Source organism: Scyliorhinus canicula, chromosome 18, assembly GCF_902713615.1.
Source record: "Scyliorhinus canicula chromosome 18, sScyCan1.1, whole genome shotgun sequence".
Lineage (NCBI taxonomy): Eukaryota > Metazoa > Chordata > Chondrichthyes > Carcharhiniformes > Scyliorhinidae > Scyliorhinus > Scyliorhinus canicula.
This window is the reverse complement of record NC_052163.1, coordinates 48604475-48630909: the sequence shown is the minus strand read 5'-3', so window position 1 is coordinate 48630909 and position 26435 is coordinate 48604475. Positions and strand designations below refer to the sequence as shown.

The following is a 26435-nucleotide window of genomic DNA, read 5'->3' as shown; positions in this document are numbered from 1 at the left end:
AACATGTCCTGGAAGGGCTCTGGCATTAATCAGTAAACCCGATACCCTCGCCCCTAATTCCCCTCTAGTGCTATGAGGTAAAAGGATCATAGGAATCATTAGAATTTATAGTGCAGAAGGAGGCCATTTGGCCCATTGAGTCTACGCCAGCCCTTGAAAGAGCACCCTCCTTCAGCCCACACCTCCATCCTATCCCTGTAACTTAGTAACCCCAACTAACCTTTGGACACTTAGGGGCAATTTAGCATAGCCAATCTACCTAACCTGCACCTCTTTGGACTGTGGGAGGAAACCGGAGCACCCAAGGTACAAACTCCACACTGCCTGAGCACTGAGAGCATAGCTGGTCCTCTTACCCAAGTGAACCCTCGCATCTGCCTGGCCCCCATCCTTCATCCCCTCTTTGGCCACTCCCTCCTGGACTTTCTTCTCATCAGAGGCCACACTCTGCTCTTCGTCATTATCAAGGACGTCGCCCTGCAGCTGTGTCAATTTACGTCGGGCACAGGGGACCATGACGATGCGGGCACACTCGGGACTGTACTGCAAGGCCCCACCGGACCTGTCAAGGCAGCAGAAGCATATCTTTGCAGCCCTGTGCATTGCTCTATCACAGACCAGGTGGCACTGTGTGCCAAATTGCAATTCTCCAGTGCCTCGGCAGTAGCTCCACGCGTACAGTAAACTTCATTTGCATATCATTAGCAGGCCTGACCATGTATTCTCCTGGGCTTCCGTGATTCTCTGCTTCCATCGGGGTCAATTCCGGATGGCGAGGTTCACTTGTGCTTTTAAAAATTGTGGAAAGGGTGCAATGGCTGATGAGGGAGAGAGAGGAGGAGGAAGGACATAGGCGTGACTATGGGCTGCCAGTCCTGACTATGGACTGCCAGTCCTGACACTGGCCAGGCTGGCTGGGGATGGGAGACGACCCTGAGAGGCCCGGATGGGGGGAGGGTGCGGGACAGGGGATCCAGTTACAGACCGCTACTGCCACAGCCTGCAAGACAGCCATCTTGCTGCGCACCCCACTGACCACTTTCTGCAGAGCGACAGCAGCCGTATGGATGCCCCCACCCCACTATACATCAACTTCATTTGCCAACTGTTAAGAGCCCCCACTGATGTTAACTGCGAGATTGTGTCAAGCCCCCGAAAGTCAACTTGAAACATAGGTTCCTGGCGTATCTTTGTTTGGAACAATGTTCAACCCAGTGAGCAGCCCATCCAGCTGTTGTTTAAACAATTAATAAAGATTAATTGTTTGTTAAGGAGAAGAAAAAACAGAACTAAAGATGACACTTGACAGCATCATGGTACAGGAAGCCATTGAAGTGGGGGAAGAGAAAAGAAATGTAGTCCTAATCGGAGATAGTATAGTTAGGGGCATGTGATGTACGCTTCTCTGTGACCAAGATAGACAGTCCTGAACGGTGTGTTGCCTACTTGGAGTGGGAGGGTAAAGATCCAGTTGTCGTGGCCCACGTAGGTAGCAACAACATCGGTAGAACAAGGATAGAGGTTCTGGGGATCATTGGTAAAGCTGTGACATTTCACGGTGATAATGACTGATTCGAGGCTGGGGGTGAAGGAGTTAAGTGACCCCCCAACAAGGGTGGTCACCTGGAGGCTGGGCGGCCCAGCTAAAGGAACGCCGGTTTTTGCTCATTTAAAGAACTTGGGAGCCAATGTGACATTCCTCCAGGAGTCCCACATGCCTGAGCGAGATCAGGCACATCTTCGGAAGGCTTCGGTGAGCCAAGTTTTCCACTCAGGATTTGATAGCAGGGCCCGGTGGATGGCGATCCTTATTAATAAACGGCTCGGGTTTTGTTTGGAGAAGTTATTAGCAGATGCGGGAGGAAGGTAGGATTTGGAATGGGGGTGTTAGAAGGGATACAAGTGGTCTTGGTCAATGTATGCGCCCCGAATTGGGATGATACAATGTTCGTGAAACAACTGCTGGCAAGGATACCTGGTTAACACCCATTAGCTTAATATGGGAAGAGACATGGTTTGTGTGCTGGACCCAAGGGTACATTGGTCTAGGCCCAAGGTTGCTGGTCCTGGGGGGGGGGGGGGGGGGGGAGAACCATGTGCCACATTGGATGTACCCTCACCTAGAGTTGGGGATAGGCACGGGGCATTGAAAATGGGTCCGCTGGCGAGCGTTGGCTTCTCTGCAAGGATCATAGGGACTATCCAGGATAATATTTTGAGCAGTGACAATGTGGATGTCTCTCTCGACACTATGGGAAGCGCTGTAATTATGGGAGAAATTAGATGTTTCAACGCTCATGTAGAGCTGATTGGGAGAAGGTAAATGAGTTATTATCCCAGGCCTCCATGGGATGGGAAAGATTCGGTGAAATTCCTGGGTGAGATGGAGTTTCCCAAGGTGGAGAAGGAGTTATGAGAGGACCTTCAAGCTCCACTGCAGTGGAATGAGATCAAACAGGCGCTGAAATTGAGGGACCGGGATCCGACGGCTTCCCAGTGGAATTCTATAAAATATTCATAGACCTGGCAGCACGGTAGCATTGTGGATAGCCCAATGGCTTCACAGCTCCAGGGTCCCAGATTCGATTCTGGCTTGGGTCACTGTCTGTGCGGAGTCTGCACATCCTCCCCGTGTGTGCGTGGGTTTCCTCCGGGTGCTCTGGTTTCCTCCCACAGTCCAAAGATGTGCAGGTTAGGTGGATTGGCCATGATAAATTGCCCTTTGTGTCCAAAATTGCCCTTAGTGTTGGGTGGGGTTACTGGGTTATGGGGATAGGGTGGAGGTGTTGACCTTGGGTAGGATGCTCTTTCCAAGAGCCGGTGCAGACTCAATGGGCCGAATGGCCTCCTTCTACACTGTAAATTCTATGTAAAACCTATTAGCCCTTCTATTGTTGGGGATGTCAGGGACTCCTTTGAGAGAGGTGCTTCGCCAGGCTGAGGCAGGCTTCGATTTCCCTGCTCTTGAAAAAAGACAAAGACACCCTTAGACTGGGTCATATCGACTGATCTGCCTGTTAAGTGTGGATGTGAAGCTGTTAGCTAAGGTGAGGGCGTTAAGACTGAAAGCTTGGGCTGGATTCTCTGTGACCACGGCGAAATCGCGAAATGTGATCGGCCGTAGAAGCGGCTCTGACATCGAAATCAGGCCTTACGCTGGCTTCGCGCCAAATCGGCATTCTTCGGACCCCCAAAATCGATGAAATCGCGATGCCTGCCGCGCATCTCATTATCGGCCATGACGACCGATTCTCCGGGGCCTCAGCGATTCTGCTCCTCGGGTGGGCTGAGATCCCGACGGCATGTTTCTAATGTGGTATAAAAAAATCGTGAAGCTGGCTTGCTGGCTGAGGCGGCCGAGAGAGGTGGTAGGAGGTGGCGTGGGAGGCCTGCGGGCTCCCAGATCGGACAACGGCCATGCTTTCTGCGGGGTGGGGGGTCCCTGCCAGGGCCGGGAGAGGGGAGGGGAAGGTGGGAAGCCCCCAAGAGGACAAGGGCGGTGCCCACGCACCGAGCGAAACCCCGGCCCCTGTGTGGACTCTGAGAAAACGGCTGAATGGGCACCGGGGGACCATCCAGAGCCACGCCGACGGAAGCCCCCAGTGAGGGCAGTGCCATCAAACGGTGCCCCTCGCAGCAGGGATGAACGCCAGGACCGGGGGCACCGAAGGGGCCGGGGTTCGGAGGTAGGGGGCATGCGTGGCTGAGGCGTGCGGTGACAACCGGGGCCACTGTGCAGCCCATGGTACCTGGTTGGGCACGGGTGTATGCACATGTTTTCCTCTCGCCCCCTACAGATCATTTTGGCATTTGGCCATCAACCAGCGATGTTGGCCATTGTGGCGATGGCCGCTGCCCTGCAGCGGGGGCGGCTCAGAGAGGAGGCAGAGGCTGCAGCAGAGGAGCGGGCTGCAGAGGGGCAGGTGGCAGCCGCTCAGACTGGAGGTCCGGCCACCCAAGAGGATGAGGAGGAGGTGGTGCCATGGAGGCGTCGGATAAGACCACATGTCTACCGCAACCGCATGTCCTTTGAAAACCTTCCAGACCGGGCAAGCAGGAGGAGACTGCGGATGAGCAGGGCGACAGTGAGACATATCTGCCACATGATGGCATACCTGGCACCACATGGGAATGGGGGTGGGCACCCACTCCCAGTGGCCGTCAAGGTGAGGGTGAACATCTACGCGATAGGGTCTTTCCAGTCACCGAGTGGGGACCTGTCCGGCATCTCCCAGACATCGGCGCACTGGTACATCCACGCCGTTATGGACGCCCTGTATGCTCTGGTGGACCGGTACATCCAGTACCCTGTGGACCGCATTCTCCAGGACGTCTGGGCAGCGGGGTTTGCTGCCATCACCGGGATGCCCCGGGTCTAGGTGGTAATCAGTGGGGTGCATATCGCCCTGCAGCCACCGGCACATAACAGGCCGCTATTCACGAACAGGAAAGGGTACCACTCCATGAACATTCAGGTGGTCTGTGACCACCTGATGCGGATCCTGCACGTCTGCGCCCGGTACCAGGGCAGTGTACATGACTCATATTTTATTGGCACAATCAGTGATCTCCGACATGTTCGAGAGACGTCCCCCTGGCTGCAGGACTGGTTGCAGGGCAACCCGTTGCGGTCATGGCTGATGATGCCTATACGGAGGCCACAAACGAGAGGTGGGGTAGTTCGTGGTGCTGCACCTCCCCTGCGGGATCTACCGGCCCGTGCCCGATGGCCTCCAGCTACTCCATGGTGCTGTCACTCCTGAAGGCCCGCTCTGGTCTCGACCAGGGTCTGCACGCTCGCGGCCATGGAGCACAAGAAGTGCCCTATCTCCTGGGACTGCACCACGACACGCTGCGACTGTGCCACCACACTGAGGGTCTGTCCCACAGCAACCAGTGAGTGGGCCGCATCACTCGTGGTGTGGCCCACGTCCCTCTGGGTCTGTGCACAGCAGCCAGTGAGTGGGCCACCTCCCTCTGTGCCTGTGCGACGCCGGCCAGTGCCTGAGCAATGCTGCCGGTGCTCTCAGCAATGGCCTGTCGTGACTGGGCCACACTGAGGAGCGCTGCTGCAACGTCCAGCAGTCTCCGGCACATGGCTGCCTTTGTGTGGGCAACCCTGTCCTGGGCCTTGGACCTGGCCTGCGCAGAATGCCACAGGCCTTGCAACCGTTGACCCATGTCCGACACCACCACCCCCAATGCCTTCGGCCTGAGTGGCACGCATGACCAGCACCACCCCTGCTCTTGCATGCGGATGGACACCTCCACCTGCCCCTGCAGGTGCTGGAAGCCGGCCGTCATCTCCTCCTCTAGTCCCTGGGTCTCTGACTGCACCTGCACTGTGAGTGAGACTGGATGTTCCAGGAGCCCGGGACCCGTCTGGGTGGCAGCTGGTAGCTGGGCATGGGCTGCCCTCCGAACATCCGGCCCCTCGGCTGCTCCTTGCTGACAGCGGCTCCCACCTTCGCCCAGGCACAGCGAACAGTGGCACCTGCTGACTTGCCTCCCGGCCCGGGTACAGAACCAGCCTCCTCTCATCCACTGAGTCCAGGAGAGTCTCAAGTTTGGGATCGCGGAAGCACGGTGCTGCTCTCTTTGCGGCCATGTTGGCTGCAACGCTTGTGTGTGGGAGGGGGAGAATGCCTTAAATCCAACAGTGGTGGAGCAGCAGTCACGGAACCGGTGAATCGGCTGCTGTTCCATTTGCCCGTTCCTCGTTACGCCCGTGCTAGCCCCCTGGGAGTGGTTGGGCGTTCCTCGTTACGCCCGTGCTAGCCCCCTGGGAGTGGTTGGGCGTTCCTCGTTACGCCCGTGCTAGCCCCCTGGGAGTGGTTCGACGTTCCTCGTTACGCCCGTGCTAACCCCTGGGAGTGGTTGGGCGTTCCTCATTACGCCCATGCTGACCCCTTGGGAGAGGTTGAATCGCTGCAGTTGTGGACCCGATTTCGCCGCCGTGAGACTCCACAGTTTTCACGACAGCGTCAACACCTAGTCTCCAGAAGGGAGAATCCAGCCCCTTGTCTGCCAGAGGTGGTGGGGAAAGGACCAAACGGATTTCGTTCAGGGGTGGAGGTTTACGGTGAATGTGAGATGGCTGTTGAATGTGGTACTTGCTTCGGGGGAAGAGTCCCGGAGTTCATAATCTCGTTTGGTGCAGAGAAGGTGTTCAACTGGGTAGAATGGGATTATCCGTTTGCAGTATTTTAAAAATTTGGATTTGGGCCGGGCTCTGTAGCCTGGGTGCGACTGTTATATATGGTCCCATTTGCCAGTGTTTGCACTAACAAAGTGACCCACGCCCCATTTCGTCTCCACCGGGGTACCAGGCAGCATTGTCTGATGTCACCTTTGCTGTTTGCACTCGCAATTGAGCCACTAGCCATGGCCCTGAGGTCCTCGAAAACATGGGGAGGAATAGTTGGAGGTGGGGCGGAACACAGGATCTCCCTGTACACCGCCGAGTTACTTTTATATGTGAGGGATCCAGAAGCATCAGTAGGTAACATTATGTGGATCTTGCAGTGTTTTGGGGGCCTTCTCTAGCTATAAGATAAATATAGGAAAGAGTGGATACTTTGTGGTTGGTTTGCCGAAGCAGAGAGGGGGGTTCAGGGGAGTATTATTCCGGCTTGCTGGAAGTCATTTTCGGTATTTGGGTGTCCAGATAGCAAGGGACTGGGGTAAACGCCAGAGGTTGAATTATAGGAATCTGACGGCAAAAGTCAAAGCGGGCTTACAAAGATGGGACGATCTCCCACTATCCTTGGTGGGACAAGTACAAACGATTAAGGTGAACATCTGTCCGAGATTTTAATTTTTATTCCAATGCCTTCCGATTTTTTTCAGCGAGATTGACTGTCCAGTGGAGGAGGTTGAGCCAGGGAGAGACAATAGGGGGGGTTCACCTTGCTAAACTTTTAATACTATTATTGGCCAGCTAATGCTGAAAATGTGCAAGAGTGGGTCGGAGATTCGGATGAGCTTTGGGTTCGGGTGGAAGCAGAGTCTGCAAGGGGATCCAGCCTAGCAGCACTGGTATCAGCTTCGTGATCAGTGGTACCAAGGAAACACTCGATTAACGTGGTAGTGGTAGCCACGTTAAAAATTTGGAGGCAACTCCGCCATCATTTCAATTTGAGGGCTGCCTCTAGGCTGATCACCATCTGTGCAACTCAGGGGTTGGATTCTCCGATCCCCGATGCTGAAATAGCGTTTGGCGACAGGGCAGAGAATCCTCGGTGACGGCAAAATCGGGGCAGCGCTGCTTTCGTGATGCTCCGTCCCCGACCGGCCGATGGTGTAGGACAAATGTGATCTCATATGTCATGAACACAGCAGGGCGGCTGCGGACTCAGTCCAGCGCCGCCACAGTCGGGGGAGAGCCGCAGGAAGGGGGGGGGGGAAGGCTTTATTCGGGGCTGGAGCACTGTGGGGGGTGTGGACCGGGGCACGTGAGTGGCCGAAGTGGAGGCACTATTTTTGCGGTCCGGGTCCGTGGGCTGCGTCCTACGGCTACTGCAGGCCCCCACCGTGTGCATGGATGGCCACGGACACAGCAATGCTCCTGGGCCGTATCGGCAGCTGGAGCTGCTGCTGAAATGACTTCCAGCAAGCCGGAACGATACTCTGCTAAGCCCCCCTCTCTGCTGCGCTGCCTGGTTGCCCGTCAACCACCACCCCCCCCCCCCCCACCTCCACCCTCGCCGAGAGCAGGGGCTCGGTGGCCGTTTTGTACCAGTTTCCTTGGCGTAAAACACCACCATTTTCACGCTAGCATGGGGACTTAATAATAATAATCGCTTATTGTCACAAGTAAACTTCAATGACGATACTGTGAAAACCCCCTAGTCGCCACGTTCCAGTGTCGGGGAAGCCGGTGCTGGAACTGACCCCACGCTGCTGGTCTTGTTCTGCATTACAAGCCAGCTGTTTAGCCCACTGTGCCAAACCAGCCGCAAACGGAGAATCCAGCCCCAGTTATTCAAACCTGCTAGGTCAGATGTGAAATTTAGGGAATGGAAGGATAAAGGTTGAAAGAAAATGGGACACTTATTTTCAGAGGGTCGATTTGCTAGCCTTGGGGAACTGAAAGAATAATATGGACTTACAGACGCTGATGGGTTCAGGTATCTCCAAATGTGCAGCTGGTCAAAACATACTTTTCAGCTTTTCCGGTGAAACAGCTTTCTGTCTTGTTCGAGAGGATCTGATCCGGCTCTGCTTCAGAGGTTATTTTTTGAGATTATGTTGGCAATTGGGTTTTAACATAGATCTTACAGTGCAGAAGGAGGCCATTTGGCCCATCGAGTCTGCACTGACCCACTTTAAGTCCTCACCTCCATCCTATCCCCGTAACCAATAGCCCCTCCGAACCTTTTGCACACTCAGGCCAATTTAGCATGGCCAATCACCCTAACCTGCATGTCTTTGGACTATGGGAGGAAACTGGAGCATCCAGAGGACCCTGGCACTATGAAGCCACAGTGCTATCCACTGTGCTACCATGCCACCCAAGGTTGGAGCCTTGCCCATGGGTGGCGAATTTTGGGGTTTTGGTTGTGCCGGAACTCCAGACGGAGGTAGATGTCCTGGCCTATGCCTTATTGGTGCCAAGGAGGCGGTTCCTCATGGGCTTGAGGTTGACCACACTACACCACCAAGTGCCTCGGTGTGGTTGGGTGACTTGTTAAGAGTTTTTACACCCCGAAAAGGTTAAGTTTACTGTGAGAGGGTCAATGGAAGGGTTTTACTGTAGTGACAGCCGTTTATTTTGTGCTTCAGAGAGCTGGTCACCATTGGCTGTTGGGTTGGTGGTGATTTTGTAACTTAGGTTTTGCTGTTGTAACGGAAGGAGTTGTGGGAGGGAGCTCTTACTGTTTATTGTGTTTTTGTAGGTTGTGTTAAAATAGTTAAAAATTTTAATAAAAATATATCCCCCCCCAAAAAAGCTTGTTGCGCACATTAAAATTGGAGGGTACAATGTTTGGACATCACAGAGACGTGGCTGCAAGGGGATCAGGACTGGGATCTAAGTATCCAAGGATATGTGTCCCATCGATAGGACAGGCAGACAGCAGAGTGAGCAGGGTTACATAGTTAGTAAGGAATGAAATTAAATCGATCGTAAGAAGCAATATAGGATCAGAAGGAATTGAGGAATCGCAAAGGAAGAAAGACCCCGATGGGAGTTATGTACAGGCCCCCTAGCAGTGGTCAAGATGTGGGGCAGAAAATAAATCGGGAGATAGAAAAGGCGTATGAGAAAGACAATATTAAAATAACCATGGGGGACTTCGATATGCAGGTGGCCTGCGAAAATTAGGTTGGTAGCAGATCCTAAGAAAAGAAAGGATGGTTTTCTGGAGCAGCTTGTGGGAAAGCCTCGTCGGAAACAGGCAATTCTGGATTTGGTGATATGTGATGAAACAGACTTGATTAGGGGCCAGTGACCGCAATATGTTAAAATTACCCTGCAGTTTGAGAGGGAGAAGTAGGAATCAGATGAAACGGTTTTATAATTGAGTAAAGGTAACTACAAAGACATGAGGGAAGAGCTGGCCAGAGTTGATTGAAAGGGGGGCTTAGCAGGGAAGACGGGGAACAGCACTGGCAGGAAATTTGGTGGGTTATTCAGGAGACACAAAAGAAATTCATCCTTAAAAGGAGGAAACAATCTACGAAGAACAACGCAACCGTGGCTGACAAGGCAAGGCAATCAATAGAAAAAGCATATCAGGTGGCAAGGATTAATGGAAGCCAGAGGATTGGGAAGCCTTTAAAAGTGAGCAGAGGATCACAAAAAAGCAATAAGAGGAGAGAAAATGAAATATGAGTGAAAGCTAGTTAGTACTATAAAAGACGATTGCAAGAGTTTATTTCGATATATAAAACGTAAAAGAGGGGCAAAAATGGACATTGGACAAGTGGAAAATTAGGCTGGAGAAGTAGTAACTGAAAGGCCTGAAGGTCAATAAATCACCCGGACTGAATGGACGACACCAGAGGATACTGAGAGAGATAGCTGAGGAGATTGTGGAAGCATTGGTGGTGAACTTTCAGGAATTACTAGAGGCAGGGGGAAGGTTGGGGGGGGGGGGGGGGGGGTTGGAAAATGGCCAATGAAACACCCATTTAAGAAAGGCAGAAGACAGCAAACTATAGGCCGGTAGCCTGACGTTGGTTGTTGATAAGATTTGGGAGCCTATTATTAAGGATAAGATTGTGGAATACTTGGAAGCACTTGGTAAATTGGTAAATAGGACTGAAACAGCATAGCTTCGTCAAGGGGAAATCATGTCTGACAAATCTGTTAGAATTCTTTGAGGTAACGAGGAAGTTAAACAATGGCAAACCAGTGGATGGTGACCTGCACTTAGGAGCATGCAGGTAGTGGAAAGTGTCATAGATAGGAGTTATAGAGACGTGGTCACACCCAAGGTGCAGGCAGAGAGATGGGTGACCAGCAGAAGGGGCAGGCAATCAGTGCAGGAATCCTCTGTGGTTGTCCCCCTCTCAAACAGATATACCACTTTGGATACTGTTGGGGGGAATAGCCTATCAGGGGAAAACAGCAGCAGCCAGAGCAGTGGCACCATGGCTGGCTCTGATGTTCAGCAGGGAGGGTCAAACTGCAGAAAAGCAATAGTCATAGGTGACTCTATAGTCAGGGGCACAGATAGGCACTTCTGTGGACATGAAAGAGACTGCTGGATGGCATGTTGCCTCCCTGGTGCCAGGGTCCAGGATGTCTCAGAACGGTTAGTGGGAATCCTGAAGGAGGAGGGCAAACAGGCAGAGGTTGTTGTACATATGGGTACTAATGACATAGGCAGGAAGGGGTATGAGGTCCTGCAGGAGTAGTTCAGGGAGCTAGGCAGCAAGTTAAAAGACAGGACCTCCAAGGTTGTAATCTCAGGATTACGCCATGTGCCAGTGAGGCTAGAAATAGGAAGATAGAGCAGCTAAACACGTGGCTAAACAGCTGGTGTAGGAGGGTTTCTGTTATCTGGACCACTGGGAGCTCTTCCGGGGCAGGTGTGACCTGTCTAAGAAGGACAGGTTGCATCTAAACTGGAGAGGCATAAATATCCTGGCCACGAGGTTTGCTAGTGTCACACGGAAGGGTTTAACTAGTATGGCATGGGGGTGGGTACCAGAGCAATCGGTCAGAAGGTGAAAAGATTGAGGGAGAACTAGGGAATACGGCCAGTATGGCTCCGAGGAAGAGCTGACGGGGAGATGTTGCTGAAAACAGTGGCTCTGGTTGCCTGAAGTGCATATGTTTTAATGCAAGAAGTATAACGGGTAAGGCAGATGAACTTAGAACTCTGATGTTGTTGCCATTACAGGGACCTGGTTGAGGGAAGGACAGGATTGGCAGCTAAATGTTCCAGGATTTAGATGTTTCAGGCAGCATAGAGGGGGATGTAAAAGGGGTGGCGGAGTTGCGCTACTGGTTAGGGAGACTATCACAACTGTACTACGGGAGACAACTCAGAGGGCAGCAAGGTTAGAGATCAGGAATAAGAAGGGTGCAGTCACAATGTTAGGGGTTTACTACAGCCCTCCCAACAGCCAGCGGGAGATAGAGGAGCAGATAGGTAGACAGAGTTTGGAAAGGAGTAAAAGCAACAGGGTTGTTGCGGTGGGAGACTTCAACTTCCCCAATATTGACTGGGACTCACGTAGTGCTAGGGGCTTGGATAGGGCAAGGTTTGTAAGGAGCATCCAGGAGGGCTTCTTAAAACAATATGTAGATAGCCCAACTAGGGAAGGGGCTGTACTGGACCTGGTATTAGGGAATGAGCCCGGGCAGGTGGCAGAAGTTTCAGCAGGGGAGCATTTCGGGAGCAGTGACCACAATTCAGTAAGTTTTAAAGTGCTGGTGGACAAGGATAAGAGTGGTCCTAGGGTGAATGTGCTAAATTGGGGGAAGGCTAATTATAACAAAATTAGGCGGGAACTGAAGAACCTAAATTGGGGGCAGATGTTTGAGGGTAAATCAACATCTGACATGTGGGAGGCTTTCAAATGTCAGTTGAAAGGAATTCAGGACCGGCATATTCCTGTGCGGAAGATGTATAAATACGGCAAATTTCGGGAACCTTGGATAACGAGAGATATTGTAGGCCTCGTCAAAAAGAAAAAGGAGGAATTTGTCAGGGATAGAAGGCTGGGAACAGACAAAGCCTGTGTGGAATAGAAGGAAAGTAGGAAGGAATTTAAGCAAGGAGTCAGGAGGTCTAAAAGGGGTCACGAAAAGTCATTGGCAAATAGGGATAAGGAAAATCCCACGGCTTTTTTACATGTACATAAAAAGCAAGAGGGTAGCCAGGGAAAGGGTTGGCCCACTGAAGGACAGGCAAGGCAATCTCTGTGTGGAGCCAGAGGAAATGGGTGGGGTCCTAAATGAATACTTTGCATCAGTATTCATCAAAGAGAAGGAATTGGTGGATGTTGAGTCTGGAGAAGGGTGTGTAGATAGCTTGGGTCACTTTGAGATCCAAAAAAGACGAGGTGTTGGGCGTCTTGAAAAATACTAAGGTAGATAAGTCCCCAGGGCCTGATGGGATCTACCCCAGAATACTGAAGGAGGCTAGAGCGGAAATTGCTGAGGCTCTGACAGAAATCTTTGGATCCTCACTGTCTTCAGGTAATGTCCCGGAGGACTGGAGAATAGCCAATGTTTGTTTAAGAAGGGTAGCAAGGATAATCCAGGGAACTACAGGCCGGTGAGCCTTACATCAGTGGTAGGGAAATTACTGGAGAGAATTCTTCAAGACAGGATCTATTCCCATTTGGAAGCAAATGGATGTATTTGCGAGAGGCAGCACGGTTTTGTGAAGGAGAGGTCGTGCCTCACTAACTTGATAAGAGTTTTTCGAAGAGGTCACAAAAGATGATTGATGCAGGTAGGGCAGTGGATGTTGTCTGTATGGACTTCAGTAAGGCCTTTGACAAGGTCCCTCATGAGACTGGTACAGAAGGTGAAGTCACATGGGATCAAAGATGAGCTGGCAAGATAGATACAGAACTGGCTAGGTTATAGAAGACAGAGAGTAGCAATGGAAGGGTGCTTTTCTGATTGGAAGGCTGTGACTAGTGGTTCTACCAGGTCACCCCTCAACCTCTGTCGTTCCAGTGAGAACAAACTGAGTTTATTCAACTGCTCCTCATAGCTAATGCCCTCCATACCAGGCAACATCCTGGTAAATCTCTTCTGCACCCTCTCTAACGCCTCCACATCCTTCTGGTAGTTATGGACTTTGCTGTCCTTAGTATATGTAACTGATTTGGAGGAAAATGTAACTGGTCTGATTAGTAAGTTTGCAGATGACACAAAATTTGGTGTAATTGCGGATAGCAGTGAGGACTGTCAGAGGATACAGCAGGATTTAGATCATTTGGAGACTTGGGCGGAGAGATGGCAGATGGAGTTTAATCTGGACAAATGTGAGTTAATGCATTTTGGAAGGTGTAATACAGGTAGGGAATATACAGTGAATGGTAGAACCCTCAAAGAGTATTGAGAGAGAGACTGGGTCCACAGGTCACTGAAAGGGCAACATAGGTGGAGAAGGTAGTCAAGAAGGCATAAGGCATGGTATTGAGTAGAAGAATTGGCAAGTCATGTTGCAGCTGTATAGAACCTTAGTTAGGCCACACTTGGGAGTATAGTGTTCAATTCTGGTCGCCACACTACCAGAAGGATGTGGAGGCGTTAGAGAGGGTGCAGAAGAGATTTACCAGGATGTTGCCTGGTATGGAGGGCATTAGCTATGAGGAGCAGTTGAATAAACTCAGTTTGTTCTCACTGGAACGACAGAGGTTGAGGGGTGACCTGGTAGATGTCTACAAAATTGAGGGGCATAGACAGAGTGGATAGTCAGAGGTTTTTTCTCAGGGTAGAGGGGTCAATTACTTGGGGGCATAGGTTTAAGGTGCGAGGTTTAGAGGAGATGTACGAGGGAAGTTTTTTTTTTTTTTTTTTTTTACACAGAGGGTAGTGGGTGCTCGCTGCCGGAGGTGGTGGAAGCAGGGGCGATAGTGACATTTGAGGGGCATCTTGACAAATACATGAATAGGATGGGAATAGAGGGATACGGACCCAGGATGTGTCGAAGATTTTAGTTTAGATGGGCAGCATGGTCAACACAGGCTTGGAGGGCCGAAGGGCCTGTTCCTGTGCTGTATTTTCTTTGTTCTTTGGATTTTCAGAAGGCCGTTGGCAAGGTGCCATACAGGAGACTGCTAAATAAGATCAGAGCCCAAGGTGTTTGGGACAAAGTACTGGCAGATAGCAAGATTGGCTGACTGGCAGAAGGCAGAGTGAGGATAAAGGGGTATTTTCAGGATAGCAGCCAGTAACTAGTGGTGTTCTGCAAGAGTCAGTACTGGGACCACAACTATTCACAACATTAATGATCTGAAACAAGGATCAGAGGGCATTGTTGCTAAGTTTGCAGATGATAGAAAGAAATGTAGAGGGACAGGTAGTTTTGAGGAAGCAGGGAGTCTGTAGAAGGATTTGGACAGGCTAAGAGTGTGGACAAAGAAGTTGCAGATCAAATACAATGTGGAAAAGTGACTTTGGTAGGAAGAAGAAGCATAAACTATTTTCTAGGAAAAGGCTTTGGAAATCAAAAGCACAAAGGAACTTATGAGTCCTATCTCAGGATTCTCTGAAGGTTAACATGCAGGTTCAGTTGGCAGTTAGGAAGGCAAACGCAATGTTAGCATTCATGTCGATAGGGCTAGAATATAAGGCCGGGGATGTACTTCTGAGGCTGTATAAGGCTCTGGTTAGACCCCATTTGGAGCATTGTGAGCAGTTTTGGGCCCCCTATCTAAGGAAGAATGTGCTGGTCTTGGAGACAGTCCAGAAGAGGAATGAAGGACCTGTCACATGAGGAGCAGTTGACTACTCTGAGTCTGTACTCGATAAGAGTTTTGAAGGATGGGGGAAGAGGGGATCTCATTGAACCCGCCGGAATTCCGAGAGGCCTAGATAGAGTGGACGTGGAGAGGATGTTTCCACTGGGTGGAAAAACTGGAAGCAGAGGGCACAGACTGAAGGGATTATCCTTTAAAACAGATATGAGAAGGAATTTCTTCAGCCAGAGGGTGGTGAATCAATGGAACTCATTGCCATAGAAGACTGCGGAGGCCAAGTCAATGTGTCTTGATTAATAAGAGGATCGGGGTTACAGGGAGAAGGCAGGAGAGGTAAGAAATATATCAGCCATGATTGAATGGCAGAGCAGACTCAATGGGCTGTAGGCCTAATTCTGCTCCTATATCTTTGGTCTAAGACTCTGCATTCCATCAGCCTTTTTTATTACTTAGTGTACTTTTAGTAATTTATGTACATGGACACCTAGGGCGGGATTCTCCGTTCCTGAAACTAAATGTTGACTTTCACAGGGACATTTCATTTCAGTTATACCTTGGTTAGCTCCGAATCACTAATTCAGAGACTCCAACTAAAAATGATTGGGCAAAACAAGAGGTGTCCATGTTTGCTCATGCTCAGGAAACACAGCTATGAGTAGGGAAATATTAAAGTTGCATGCGCAAATTCAGCATGTACAGAGGGGATGTTAGTGAATTGCAAAACACGGAGGTACTGCTGCAAATATGTTCATATCTCTACATGTTTTAAAGAGTATAAATTATAAATCGTTTTCACAGCAGCTTGTCACCCCTCCCTTTTTTAACTCCAGTGCTGGCCTGCACTATCACCCAACTAAAACTATAAATTACATATTAAATGATTTAGTAGTTTAGTAAAGAAAGATGACAGATTTAACATCTAGATTATGCTTTGCACTGAATGTATTTTGAAATTAATGTTACATTTTCCTTGCAATAGTACAAATTAACAACTGTTCAAAGTTACTACTGATGACCTTATTTTTATTAGTGCATGGAAACAGATAAAATACAAAAAAAAATGACATGGGTCAAACAAGTTAGTGAAAAAATTTTATACAATCAAACATTTTTAGTAAAAAGTGGACACAACTGAGTTTTTCTCATTAACAGAATTTACACAGGCACATACTTGTATGTACACCATTTTTACTTGATTTCAATTTACACTGCAGAACCCATTAGTGAATGAACAGTGAGTGCTCACAACAATGGTTAATATTAGTAAAGGAAGGTGCATTATGAAAGTTATCTTAATAAGAACTCATTAATCCAGTTCATTAACTGTACAATTATAGGAGCAGGAAAGTGCCCCATTTAATATAGCTATAATAAAAGCTATTAGTGTAAAACTGTTAACTACATGTGACAGCACGCTTAACCCAATGCCGTTTTAACTGTAAATTTCCTGAAGCTTATTTGGAAGCAGTTTTCCTGTGGAAACCTCGAGCTGAATTTTTCAATATGCCTGCATGCAGTTGTCCTATTAATTACAATTTTAAACTGTATTATGCTTGAGGTACAGCTGCACAGAATTTAGATTCCATAAAAGCAGGAAAGGAGATTATAGTAACTTTGCTGATTAACAGTGGTTTGTCAGTTATATTTGTGTGCCTTTTCAGTCCAAAAGATATAGCACACATTATTGGACCACTCCCACATACAAACAGAAAATTCTTAATAAATCTACATTAGTCTGGATAAATAAATAAGAATATTAACACTTGAAAGAAAGAAAATCAGATTTTGTTGAAGCGTGCTGTGACAATCTGCGGGGGGAAACTCTGTGGGTAACAATCATTCTAAGTGATCCTTTCCTACAAGATTCCTTTGATCAAAAACTGCCAGAAGTATTTAATAATATGGTGTGCATTTAATGAGCTAGTTTCTATTCAAACATCCAGTCTGGTTAGGAAAATATTTGCAGAGGAATTTTTAGCTTGCTGGCTAGACTTTAATTAAATTCCAAACTATGTTAAACCAAGTAACTGGGAAGGTTTTACTAAGGTTTGAGATTCCGATGTGATGTTGTTACATTATTACATACGTGTTGTCCAATTTACCAAAATTAAGCGAACAAATAAGTTAAGATTGCTTATCCGTTTGAAAGTGAAGATTGAATGCAAAAAGCAACCAATACAAACTTTGTTTTGAGCCACTAAATTTTATGTAGAGGTTTGTGTTAGTTCATTCTGCAAAAACCATAATGATTTGTTCCCTATACAGTTTCTTAAAATTTAACTTATGCAAGGTTTTCAACCTGGATGCCAATTTACTCACTTAAGTGCATTAGATACAGACAAGTACAAATGCCGTAAACACCATCAGACAAATATATCTCACCTTTCCTTTAAAAAAAGTATCAGGCCTTTTTTCAAAGAAAAATTGATCTAAATCAGCAATTCACAAGTTAGACTTAGTGTGTAGACTACATTAAAAACAGTATTTCGTAACTAGAAATGAGTTTTGTACTGTACAGACATTTAACACAAAACTAATAACAAATTGGGTGTCTTGTTTAAGCAGACACCAGTTTGTAACTTTCTGTACTCATGGGTTCCAAACTGGAAAAAGCAGAATTCACTGTGTACTTAATTCCATGAGCTGACCTGAAGTTAACAATTGAGCTGTTCACAGCCTTGTGCAATTTGATGTCCATTTAAGCTTTTCACATTCACAGGCCACAATATATTGTTAGACAGAAACAGAGTTGTGGTGACTGTACCATCCTTTCGGTTTGTGTATTTGATAAGTAATGGCTCACTCACATTAGGCAACGATAATTCGCTTTGCCAGCAAGCAAACCAAACATTTAAGGGAAAACCTGCTGCTTCAAAATTTCATACTGTAAACATCCAGTCACAAACAAGTTTAAACAGGCACAATTAGTTCAAAGAGTTATTTTATGAAAGAGAAGTTTGAAGAATTGGTTACTTCCTTGTGGTCACAACGGTTAAATGTTTCTATTCGTTTTATTAAAAAGTGGATTCTCCCCCAAACCCAAAAAATTCCAGAACAGAATTTGAAAATGGCAAAAATAATAAACAAAGACATCTGTGTGCTGCCCATCAAATGGTCCATTGCTAGAGGTTAATCATATTCCTCTTTATCACTGTTTTGTCATGTAACACTTTTTCCTCTTTTAGGCGGCAGGCCAAAATCCAATAGGCAGATCTGTTTGAAAACTATTTGTATTCAACATCCTTCACAGTCATATCTTATCATCTGTCATTTCCAGGAACTGGGCATAAACATCCCTGGTGCATTCACCTTTGGTGTTGAATAAGAATTTGTAGTAGCTGCCATCTGAACAAATCGCTGCAACAAAACAGACCAGTTTAATGAATTTTAGTCCAAAGAAAATTTGTTTCTGTTCAGCAGTTGTGAGACATGAACTTAAATAATCTATAATGAACAAAAATGAAAGAGAAAATCATTTGGATGGTTAATAATATGAGGCATTTGCCTCATGGCACACTTGCTGGTCACTGCTGCACTCTTATTCCAACTATTAAAAGCAATAAACTCAGCTTCAAACTTCAAAAAGCGAAAATGTAATGGGAGACACGGAATAGAAACAAACTGTATATATAAATATAATAGTAAAATTAATTTGTTTTCTCAGCACCTGTTCATAGTAAAGCCCAAGAATGTGTGGGATATTGCTTGATAAAGTTTGAATGTGAAACTACCTTAAGAACATCAGCTTTGACTCAGTTGCTGGAAAGTGCGTTTCCGTCAGAACTTTGTGGGTTGAAGTACCATGCCAGGACAGGAGCACAAAAATCAAAGTTGTCACTTCACTGAGATGGTGCTGCACTGTTGTAGATAGTCTCTCAGATCAGATGTAAATTGAGGCCCGATCTGGCCACTCAGGTGAATGTAAAGAATTCCAAAGCACTATTTCAGTGAAACAGGCATTGTTGTACTGGCCAGTACTAATTCTTCAATATTTCACCAACACATTGCTGCTTGTGAGAGCTTACAGTCAGCAAGTTGTCTGCAACATTGCCTAAATTACAAAAACGTGTTTAATTGGCTGTAAAGTGCTTTGGAACGTTTGGTGGTTGGGAAAAGTGCTATATCAATGCAAGTCTCTTGCTCTAAAAAAGACAAATGCTAAAATGTATTCACCAGCTGGTTCAAAACAATTTAGTGAAACAAATTCAAATATTGTAGTGTACGGGAAGGTATGCTTCAAGCTTAGCAGAAAACATTTTTATGCAAACAGGTCCTCAGCATAAACAGGTAAAACAGAGGTGCTCTAATCTATTCATCTTTCCCTCACAGATTTTTAAAAAAAAACTATTGAATCGGATAGGTTCCAAAATTGTAGCTTTAAAAAGATGTTAACATTTTCAACATAAAAAAAATTCAGCTCCTGCAATAAAATGGCAGCAGAGATTTTGATTTAAGCTGAGTGATTTGATTTTGTTTCTTGCTTGATTAATTGTGTAATATCTTGGTTAGTTGAATTCCTGCATTTTTGAAGTATGAAGCATTATGTAGAGTAAGGCACAGGATCTGTAACAAACTATGAATTATCCACACATACATAATACTCATACACATTTCAATCTATAATAGTTCTCAATCTGTCCAGACTATTTTGATTGGTCAACTTAAATAGTACGCTGGTCGGTGTTTTTTAAAAAATGAACAGTTCCTGACAAATATTGCTCCACTCAGTACAAATGATACCTTAATGTTGTAATGCAATGTTTTATCATCAATTCAGCCAACTCTCAGTTTTGAGTTGCAAAATGTCACTGGGTCAACATTCTCACCAAACACTAAACAATTCCCATCGAGCAAGGATCACAAATTCAACAACATGAAAGGCTGGTTAATGAAACTGAGGCCTGCGTGTAGGAGGGGCAGCAAGAACTTAAGATTCTTTAAAAAATGGCTTCAGGACAGAAAACAAGTGTGGTAAATGATTGCATTTCAGACTGAAGGATGGTTTCCCTTTTTTGGGTCTCCCTGGTTTCTCTTTACCTTTGCCATCAAAGCTGGGCAGAGGTAATGTTTTTCCCCCATTACTCTGCAAAGCATACAGCCAAAACCTAATGGATGGATTCCAATTAAACAGGTACAGTATGGCCCAAGGAAGACTGGATTAGATGTTGGCGAAGATGCAGCTTCAGATCCCGGAATTCTTTTTAAAGGATGTGTTAATATTGGGAGATAGGGTGAACTGTCTCTTTTTTTGTTTAAAAAAAAGTGTTGCGGATTGTCTCAGCTGCTCTGGTGGAATTTTCCACAGTTGTCTAAATGCCAGCAGAGTTTTCAAAGCATGTTGCTGGATCTGGATTGACCAGAAACCTCCCCAGTCAAACAGAAGTTGTTAATAAAATGATTTCTCTTCTCAGCTTTGTAGTTTCAGAACTACCAGGAAGGGAAAGCCTCAAGGCAAAGCTGCATAATTATAATAATGTTCAGTTCACGCAGCAGTGAAGCACATTCTGCATGCCTTCATTTGTCTGAATGTTTTCATTCTGTTAAATGCTTTGGTGAAAAAATACATCAGCATGACTTTGTACACAATATTAGTTCATATCCTCTAGTATTTCTACAGGTCTAACTCCAACAGGCATCACACAGCGCAAGCTTAGATTCAAGGAAGGAGCAGTTAGTGTTGCAATGAATTGTAAACATAGACTTTGTCATGGAACAAGATTGCCAGTAGGGTAGCTGTTCACTTTGATGACAGACGCTGAAACTATCACAGGCAGATTTCAAGGAAATAGAGTATTTATTGCTTGTATAATATTGAACTCATCAGTTTAAACCTGCCTTTTCAACTAGAGAAAAAAGTTCCCAACTAGACTTTCGTACTCTATCACTTGACAACATTTATATTCACCCCCGCAACCCCCTCTCCTCCCCCCCCCCCCCCCCCCCCCCCATGAACAGAGCTTTATGTGGCTCTCCCCTCCCCATGAACAGAGCTTTATGTGGCTCCCACCCCCTCCCCCATAAACAGGGCTTTATGTGCCCCCACCCCCCGCCTGACAGAGTGAGGGGTTTTGATTCTGGAAAAGTCTTTGGCGCATGAATAACAAAAATAAATAAATCACATATTTAAAGTACTGTTGCAATAAATATACCAACATTGCAAATGTTTTGGAGGCCTCTGTTAGTATTAACATTATCTCTTGGTATAAAAGGACAGAACTTACCCACAACAGCGTTTGGTTCAGTACCAAAGGCACAGATACAAGGTGAACCAGATGGGACCTGAAACTTGGAGAAGCTCCACTTAGAGCTGAAGTACTTTGGAAGGAAGCTTGCGGATGCTAAACTGCAATTAGAATTTGAGAAGAATTAGCTCATCATTTAGAAATCTACCCACTACAAACTAAAGCAGCATCTCATTAAAAAAAGTATTTTGGATCCAGAGCTTGTAAAACATGCTGTGACTGCACGCAAGGTGAGGCAAGCAACCTACAGTTTTGGTAACTTTACCTGCAGTTTGCAACAGGCACCCCTACACGGGTAAAAGAAGTTAATCAAAAAGGAATCATCAAGGTGGTCGAAATTCAATAGTGAAGTGATGTTTCAGTTGTCAGTCGCCATTTGGGGTAATGCATTTTTTTTTGCATCGAACTTCACTAAACGTTTATTGATTTAGAAGCAGCGTAGTGCAAATTCAGACAGTGCTCCAAAAGTTAAATCATGAGGGCAGATTGCACAATCTTAGTTTGTGTTAGATGGCTCGAATTAAGACGGTATTTGTGGTAACTTGACCACAAAAAGGTAGGCGAAATGCATTGTTAACAAAGTTAATCTGCTTTAATACATAAAAATAATAGTTTAAAATACTGTATAGGCTCAAAAACAGGAGCAGCTAACCAAACATCAAAAGAACAGTAACAGATTTAGAACTAACGACCGTTAAATACGAATATACATAGGTAACAAATGATATCACATAACAGGCATCCCTGTCTCGTCTGCCGATGCAGCCTAAAATAGTCCAATGTTGTCCTATTTATCCGTACGCTCGCAACAGGAGCCTGATACAACAACCTGACCCAGTCAATAAAGCCCCGCCCAATTCCGAACCATCTCACTACCTCCCACAGATATTCCCATTCTACCCGATTAAAAGCCTTTTCTGCGTCCATTGTGACCACTACCTCCACCTCCCTATCTTCCGGGGGCATCATTATCACATTTAACAACCTTCTTACATTGGCCACCAACTGCCTTCCCTTAAATCCCGTCTGGTCCTCCCCAATCACGTCTGGGACACAATCCTCAATCCTAGAGGACAAGATTTTGGCCAGCAGTTTGGCGTCCACATTCAATAGGGATATCGGCCGATAGGACCCACACAGCTGCGGGTCCTTGTCCCATTTCAGGATCAATGAGATAGTGGCCTGTGACATCGTCGGGGGAAGCAGTCACGCTCCCTTGTCTCATTGAATGTCCTCATCAACAGCGGCTACAATATCCCAGAGAACCTTTTATAGAACACCACTGGGTACCTGTCCGGCCCCGAGGCTTTACCCAACTGCATGTACTTCAGACCCTCCGCTATCTCTTCCAACCCGATCGGGGCACCCAGCCCTTCTACCAACCCCCTATTCACTTTCGGGAAATTCAGCCCCCCTAAGGGCCTCATTTCCTCCAGCCCTGCTGTGTGTTCCGACCTGTACAGTCTGCTATAGAAATCCTTGAACGCCTTACTCACCCCTGCTGAGTCCCCAACCAGGCTCCCGTCCCAATCCTTTACTTTCCCTATCTCCCTGGCTGCCTCCATCTTTCTAAGCTGCTGTGCAAGCATTCTGCTGGCCTTCTCCCCATGCTCATGGATCGCCCCCTTCGCCTTCCTCAGCTGCTCTACCGCCCTCCCTGTAGTTAACAAGCCAAACTCCGCCTGTAGCCTCCGTGTTTCCCTTAAATGTCCAGCCTCTGGGTCTCCGCATATCTCCTGTCGACCTGCAATAGCTCCTTTATCAGTCAGTCCATCTCTGCTCTGTTTACCTTCCCTGTGGGCCCGTATCGAGATTAGCTCCCTTCTAACCACGGCCTTCAATGCCTCCCAGACCCCGCTGCCGAAACTTCCCCCATGTCGTTGACTTCCAGGTAGTTTTGAATACATTTCCTCAGCGGCCCGCACACCTCTTCTTCAGCTAAAAGTACCACGTCCAGCCTCCAGTGCAGGCGCTGGCCACTCTCCTTGCTAACCTGTAGGTCAACCCAGTGCGGGGCATGATCTGAGATTGTGATCGCCGAATACCCCATGTCCACCACCCCCATCAGTAGAGCCCTGTTCAAAATAAATAAATCAATCCAGGAGTATACTTTATGCACGTGCGAGAAGAAGGAAAACTCCTTCACTCTTGGCTGGCCAAATCTGCATGGGTCCACTCCCCCACTCCCCCACTCCCCCCCCCCCCTCCCCCCCCCACCCCCCCCACCCCACTCCCCCCCCCCACCCCCCCCCCCCCCACTCCCTCCCCACTCCCCCCCCCCCCCCCCCCCACTCCCTCCCCCCCCCCCCCCCTCCCCCCCCCCCCCCCCCCCCCACTCCCCCCCCCCCCCCCCCCCCACTCCCTCCCCCCCCGTCTGCTCCATGAACCCCATGAGCTTCTTTGCCTTTGCTGGCACCCTGCCCGTCTTTGAGCTCAACCGGTCAAAACCAGGGTCAATAACTGTGTTAAAGTCCCCTCCCATAACCAACTTATGCGAATCTAGGTCCGGGATCTTCCCCAGCATCCTCTTTATAAACTCCACATCATCCCAATTTGGCACATACACATTTGCACCTCCAGCCCCTCCAGTTTCCCACTGACCATAATGTACCGGCCTCCCATATCCATAACTATTCTTCCCGCCTCGAACACCACTCGCTTATTAATCAGGATCACGACCTCTCTAGTCTTTGAGTCCAGCCCAGAGTGAAAAACCTGCCCGACCCATCCCTTCTTTAATCTGATCTGATCAGCTACTCTAAGGTGCATCTCCTGTAACATTACCACGTCGCCTTCAGTCCAGTCAGATGCGCGAACACGCATGCCCTCTTAACCGGCCCATTTAGTCCTCGTGATCAGCCTAGTTGGGCAACTCATTCCCTCTTCCCTCCCCCCCACCCCGATCAGCCGTCAACTTTCTTGGGCCAGTCTCCAGCCCGCACCCCACCGGCCCACCTTCATCCCCTATCCGTGCAAATGTAAACTTTAACACACTCAGCTCTGCAACTGGCCCCAAATTAATACACAAGGCATTACAAATAACGTCTAAAAACGAAAAACAAGAAACTTTTTTAACGTGAACTTTGCAGCAAAATTCAACGTCCTCAGTCCACCACCAGTCCTTTCCTTTTCTCAAAGCCCATCGCTTCCTCGGGCAACTGAAAATAAAAATGTTGCTCCTCGTATGTGACCCAGAGACGGGCCGGATGCAGCAGTCCAAACTTCACCTTTTCATTAAAAAGGGTTGACTTTATTGGATTGAACCCCGCTCTTCTGCTGGCCACCTCTGCATTCAGGTCCTGATAGATCCGCAGGATATTGTTGTCCCATTTACAACTCTGTCTGCCTGGCCCACTGTAAAATATGCTCCTTGTCCAAGCACCCGTGGAATCTCACCACCATTGCCCTCGGGGAGTCCCCCACTCATGGCTTCCTCGCGAGAGCTCTGTGAGCCCTGTCCACGTCCAAGGGTCGGGAGAACGTCCCATCCCCCAGCAGCTTTTCAAACATGCCCGCTATGTAAGCCCCAGCGTCCGCTCCTTCGACCCCTCCGGGAGACCGACGATTCTCAGGTTCTGCCTGCGGGACCTATTCTCTAGGTCCTCTACCTTCGCCAGGAGCCTTTTCTGCTGCTTTCTCAGCATCCCCCCACCTCCAACTCCACCGCAGTTTGATGTTCCTCCTGTACTTTCTGGATCACCCAATCTTGAGCATCCAATCTGAACTCCAGCCGCGCAATGCCTCTTTAATCGGGTCCAAGCAGTCCTGCTTCTGCTTGGTGAAGCCCTCCTGGATAACTTGCATCAGCTGCTCCGCTGACCGCTGGGTCAACAAGCCAGGACTCTGGACATCCGCATGCTTTCCCCCACTGCAGCTCCATTCCAAGTCTTTGTTCGCTGTTTCTTCCTTTGCGAGCACTTCTCGTCCGCCTCTCCATGCACCGATGTGGGAATCCAACCAACAATTGCCTCCACCATCAATTTTCCAAATCAAGTCCGGTAAAAGAAAAATCAGGGGAAAAGGTCCAAAGGTCCAACCCGAGCGGGAGCCACCAAATGTGCGACCTACTCCTTCACAGCCACCACTGGAAGTGCATCAGAAATCTTGTGACATAACGGGATCTCTGTCCGTCCCCTGCCTAATTTGTTTATCAATCACTGGAGATTGAGCAAGTCTCTAGAGTAAGAAAATTGTCTCGAGAGGGCACAATAACTGGGTTGGCAAATCTGGTAAAGGGAGAGCATTAGTATTGTCCTTTCTTGCTCTATACACGATGCTGTACAGATACAGCTGGAAGTCTTCAGTACCCAGCACTGCATTCTTGCTGAGGCCATGGGAGGAATACATTTGGACTCATTGAAAAGGCTCATCAGCGGCTTGTCGGTATATAGGAGACGACCATAGAGGTATTGATGGAATCTTCTTACCGCAAAAACGATAGCTAGGCCATCTGTGATTATCACTTTTCAGCCTTTGTCAGCATTCTAGATGCAAAATCAAAGGGTTTTTTGGACCCATCCTCCATTACATGAGAAAGTACCGTCCCCACACTAGAGGGCGAGGCAGCACATGACCAAATAAGTTACTTGTGTGGATAAAAATGGACTCGCAGATATTGATTGCAGCAGCACTTTAATATCTTTGAAAGCCTTCTTCTGTGCAGACTCCCCACTTCCATGTTGTTTCTTTGTGCAGAAGTAGGTACAAGGGAGCCAACACTGTAGACACGTGTTCCATAATAGTTCATCAAACCTACAAATGACTTCTCAGCCACAGTCGTGAGCTTTGGAGCTTCCTTAAATGGCTCAAACTTTCCTTTCGATTCTGTAGCCTAGATACTCCGCACTTGGTGCCTGTAAAATGCACCTGCTCCGCTTCACACACAGTTCCTTCTCGGAAATTCTTTTTAAATTTCGATCCAGGCTGCTGAGGTATTCCTCCTCAGTCTTACCTACAATTAAAATGTCATCAATGTAGACTACAATATGAGGAATGCCTTGTAACAGGTTGTCCATCGCCCTTTGGAAGATCGCCGGACTGGAGGAGAAGACAAAAACCAAACGATTATACTTGAACAACCATTTTTGTGTTTTGATGGTCATGTGCTACTTCAAATCTTCTCTCGCAACAATTGTTGATATGCCGAGCTCATGCCCAGTTTTGAAAACTTCTTGCCTCCTGCAAGGTCTTATACAAATCTTTTACCCTCGGCAACCGTTAAGTATCTAATTAATGGTAAGTTTGTAATCCTCATATATGCACACAGTACCATTACTTTTAAGAACAGGAACAACTGGA

General features: G+C 47.5%; 1 protein-coding gene across 2 annotated transcripts in view; it reads right to left on the bottom strand.

Moving 5' to 3' along the window:
• Positions 1-15897: 15897 nt before the first annotated feature.
• The window catches only part of wdr45b (WD repeat domain 45B), a 57954-nt gene continuing 47416 nt past the window's right edge, over positions 15898-26435 (bottom strand). For both annotated transcript variants that reach the window (XM_038776942.1, XM_038776941.1), the window contains exons 9-10: positions 21117-21238; positions 15898-18252 (exon numbers count right to left, since the gene is read on the bottom strand). In XM_038776942.1, the coding sequence (XP_038632870.1) occupies positions 18146-18252; positions 21117-21238 (229 nt within the window). In that variant the 3' untranslated portion in view covers positions 15898-18145. The remainder of the gene's footprint in view (positions 18253-21116; positions 21239-26435) is intronic.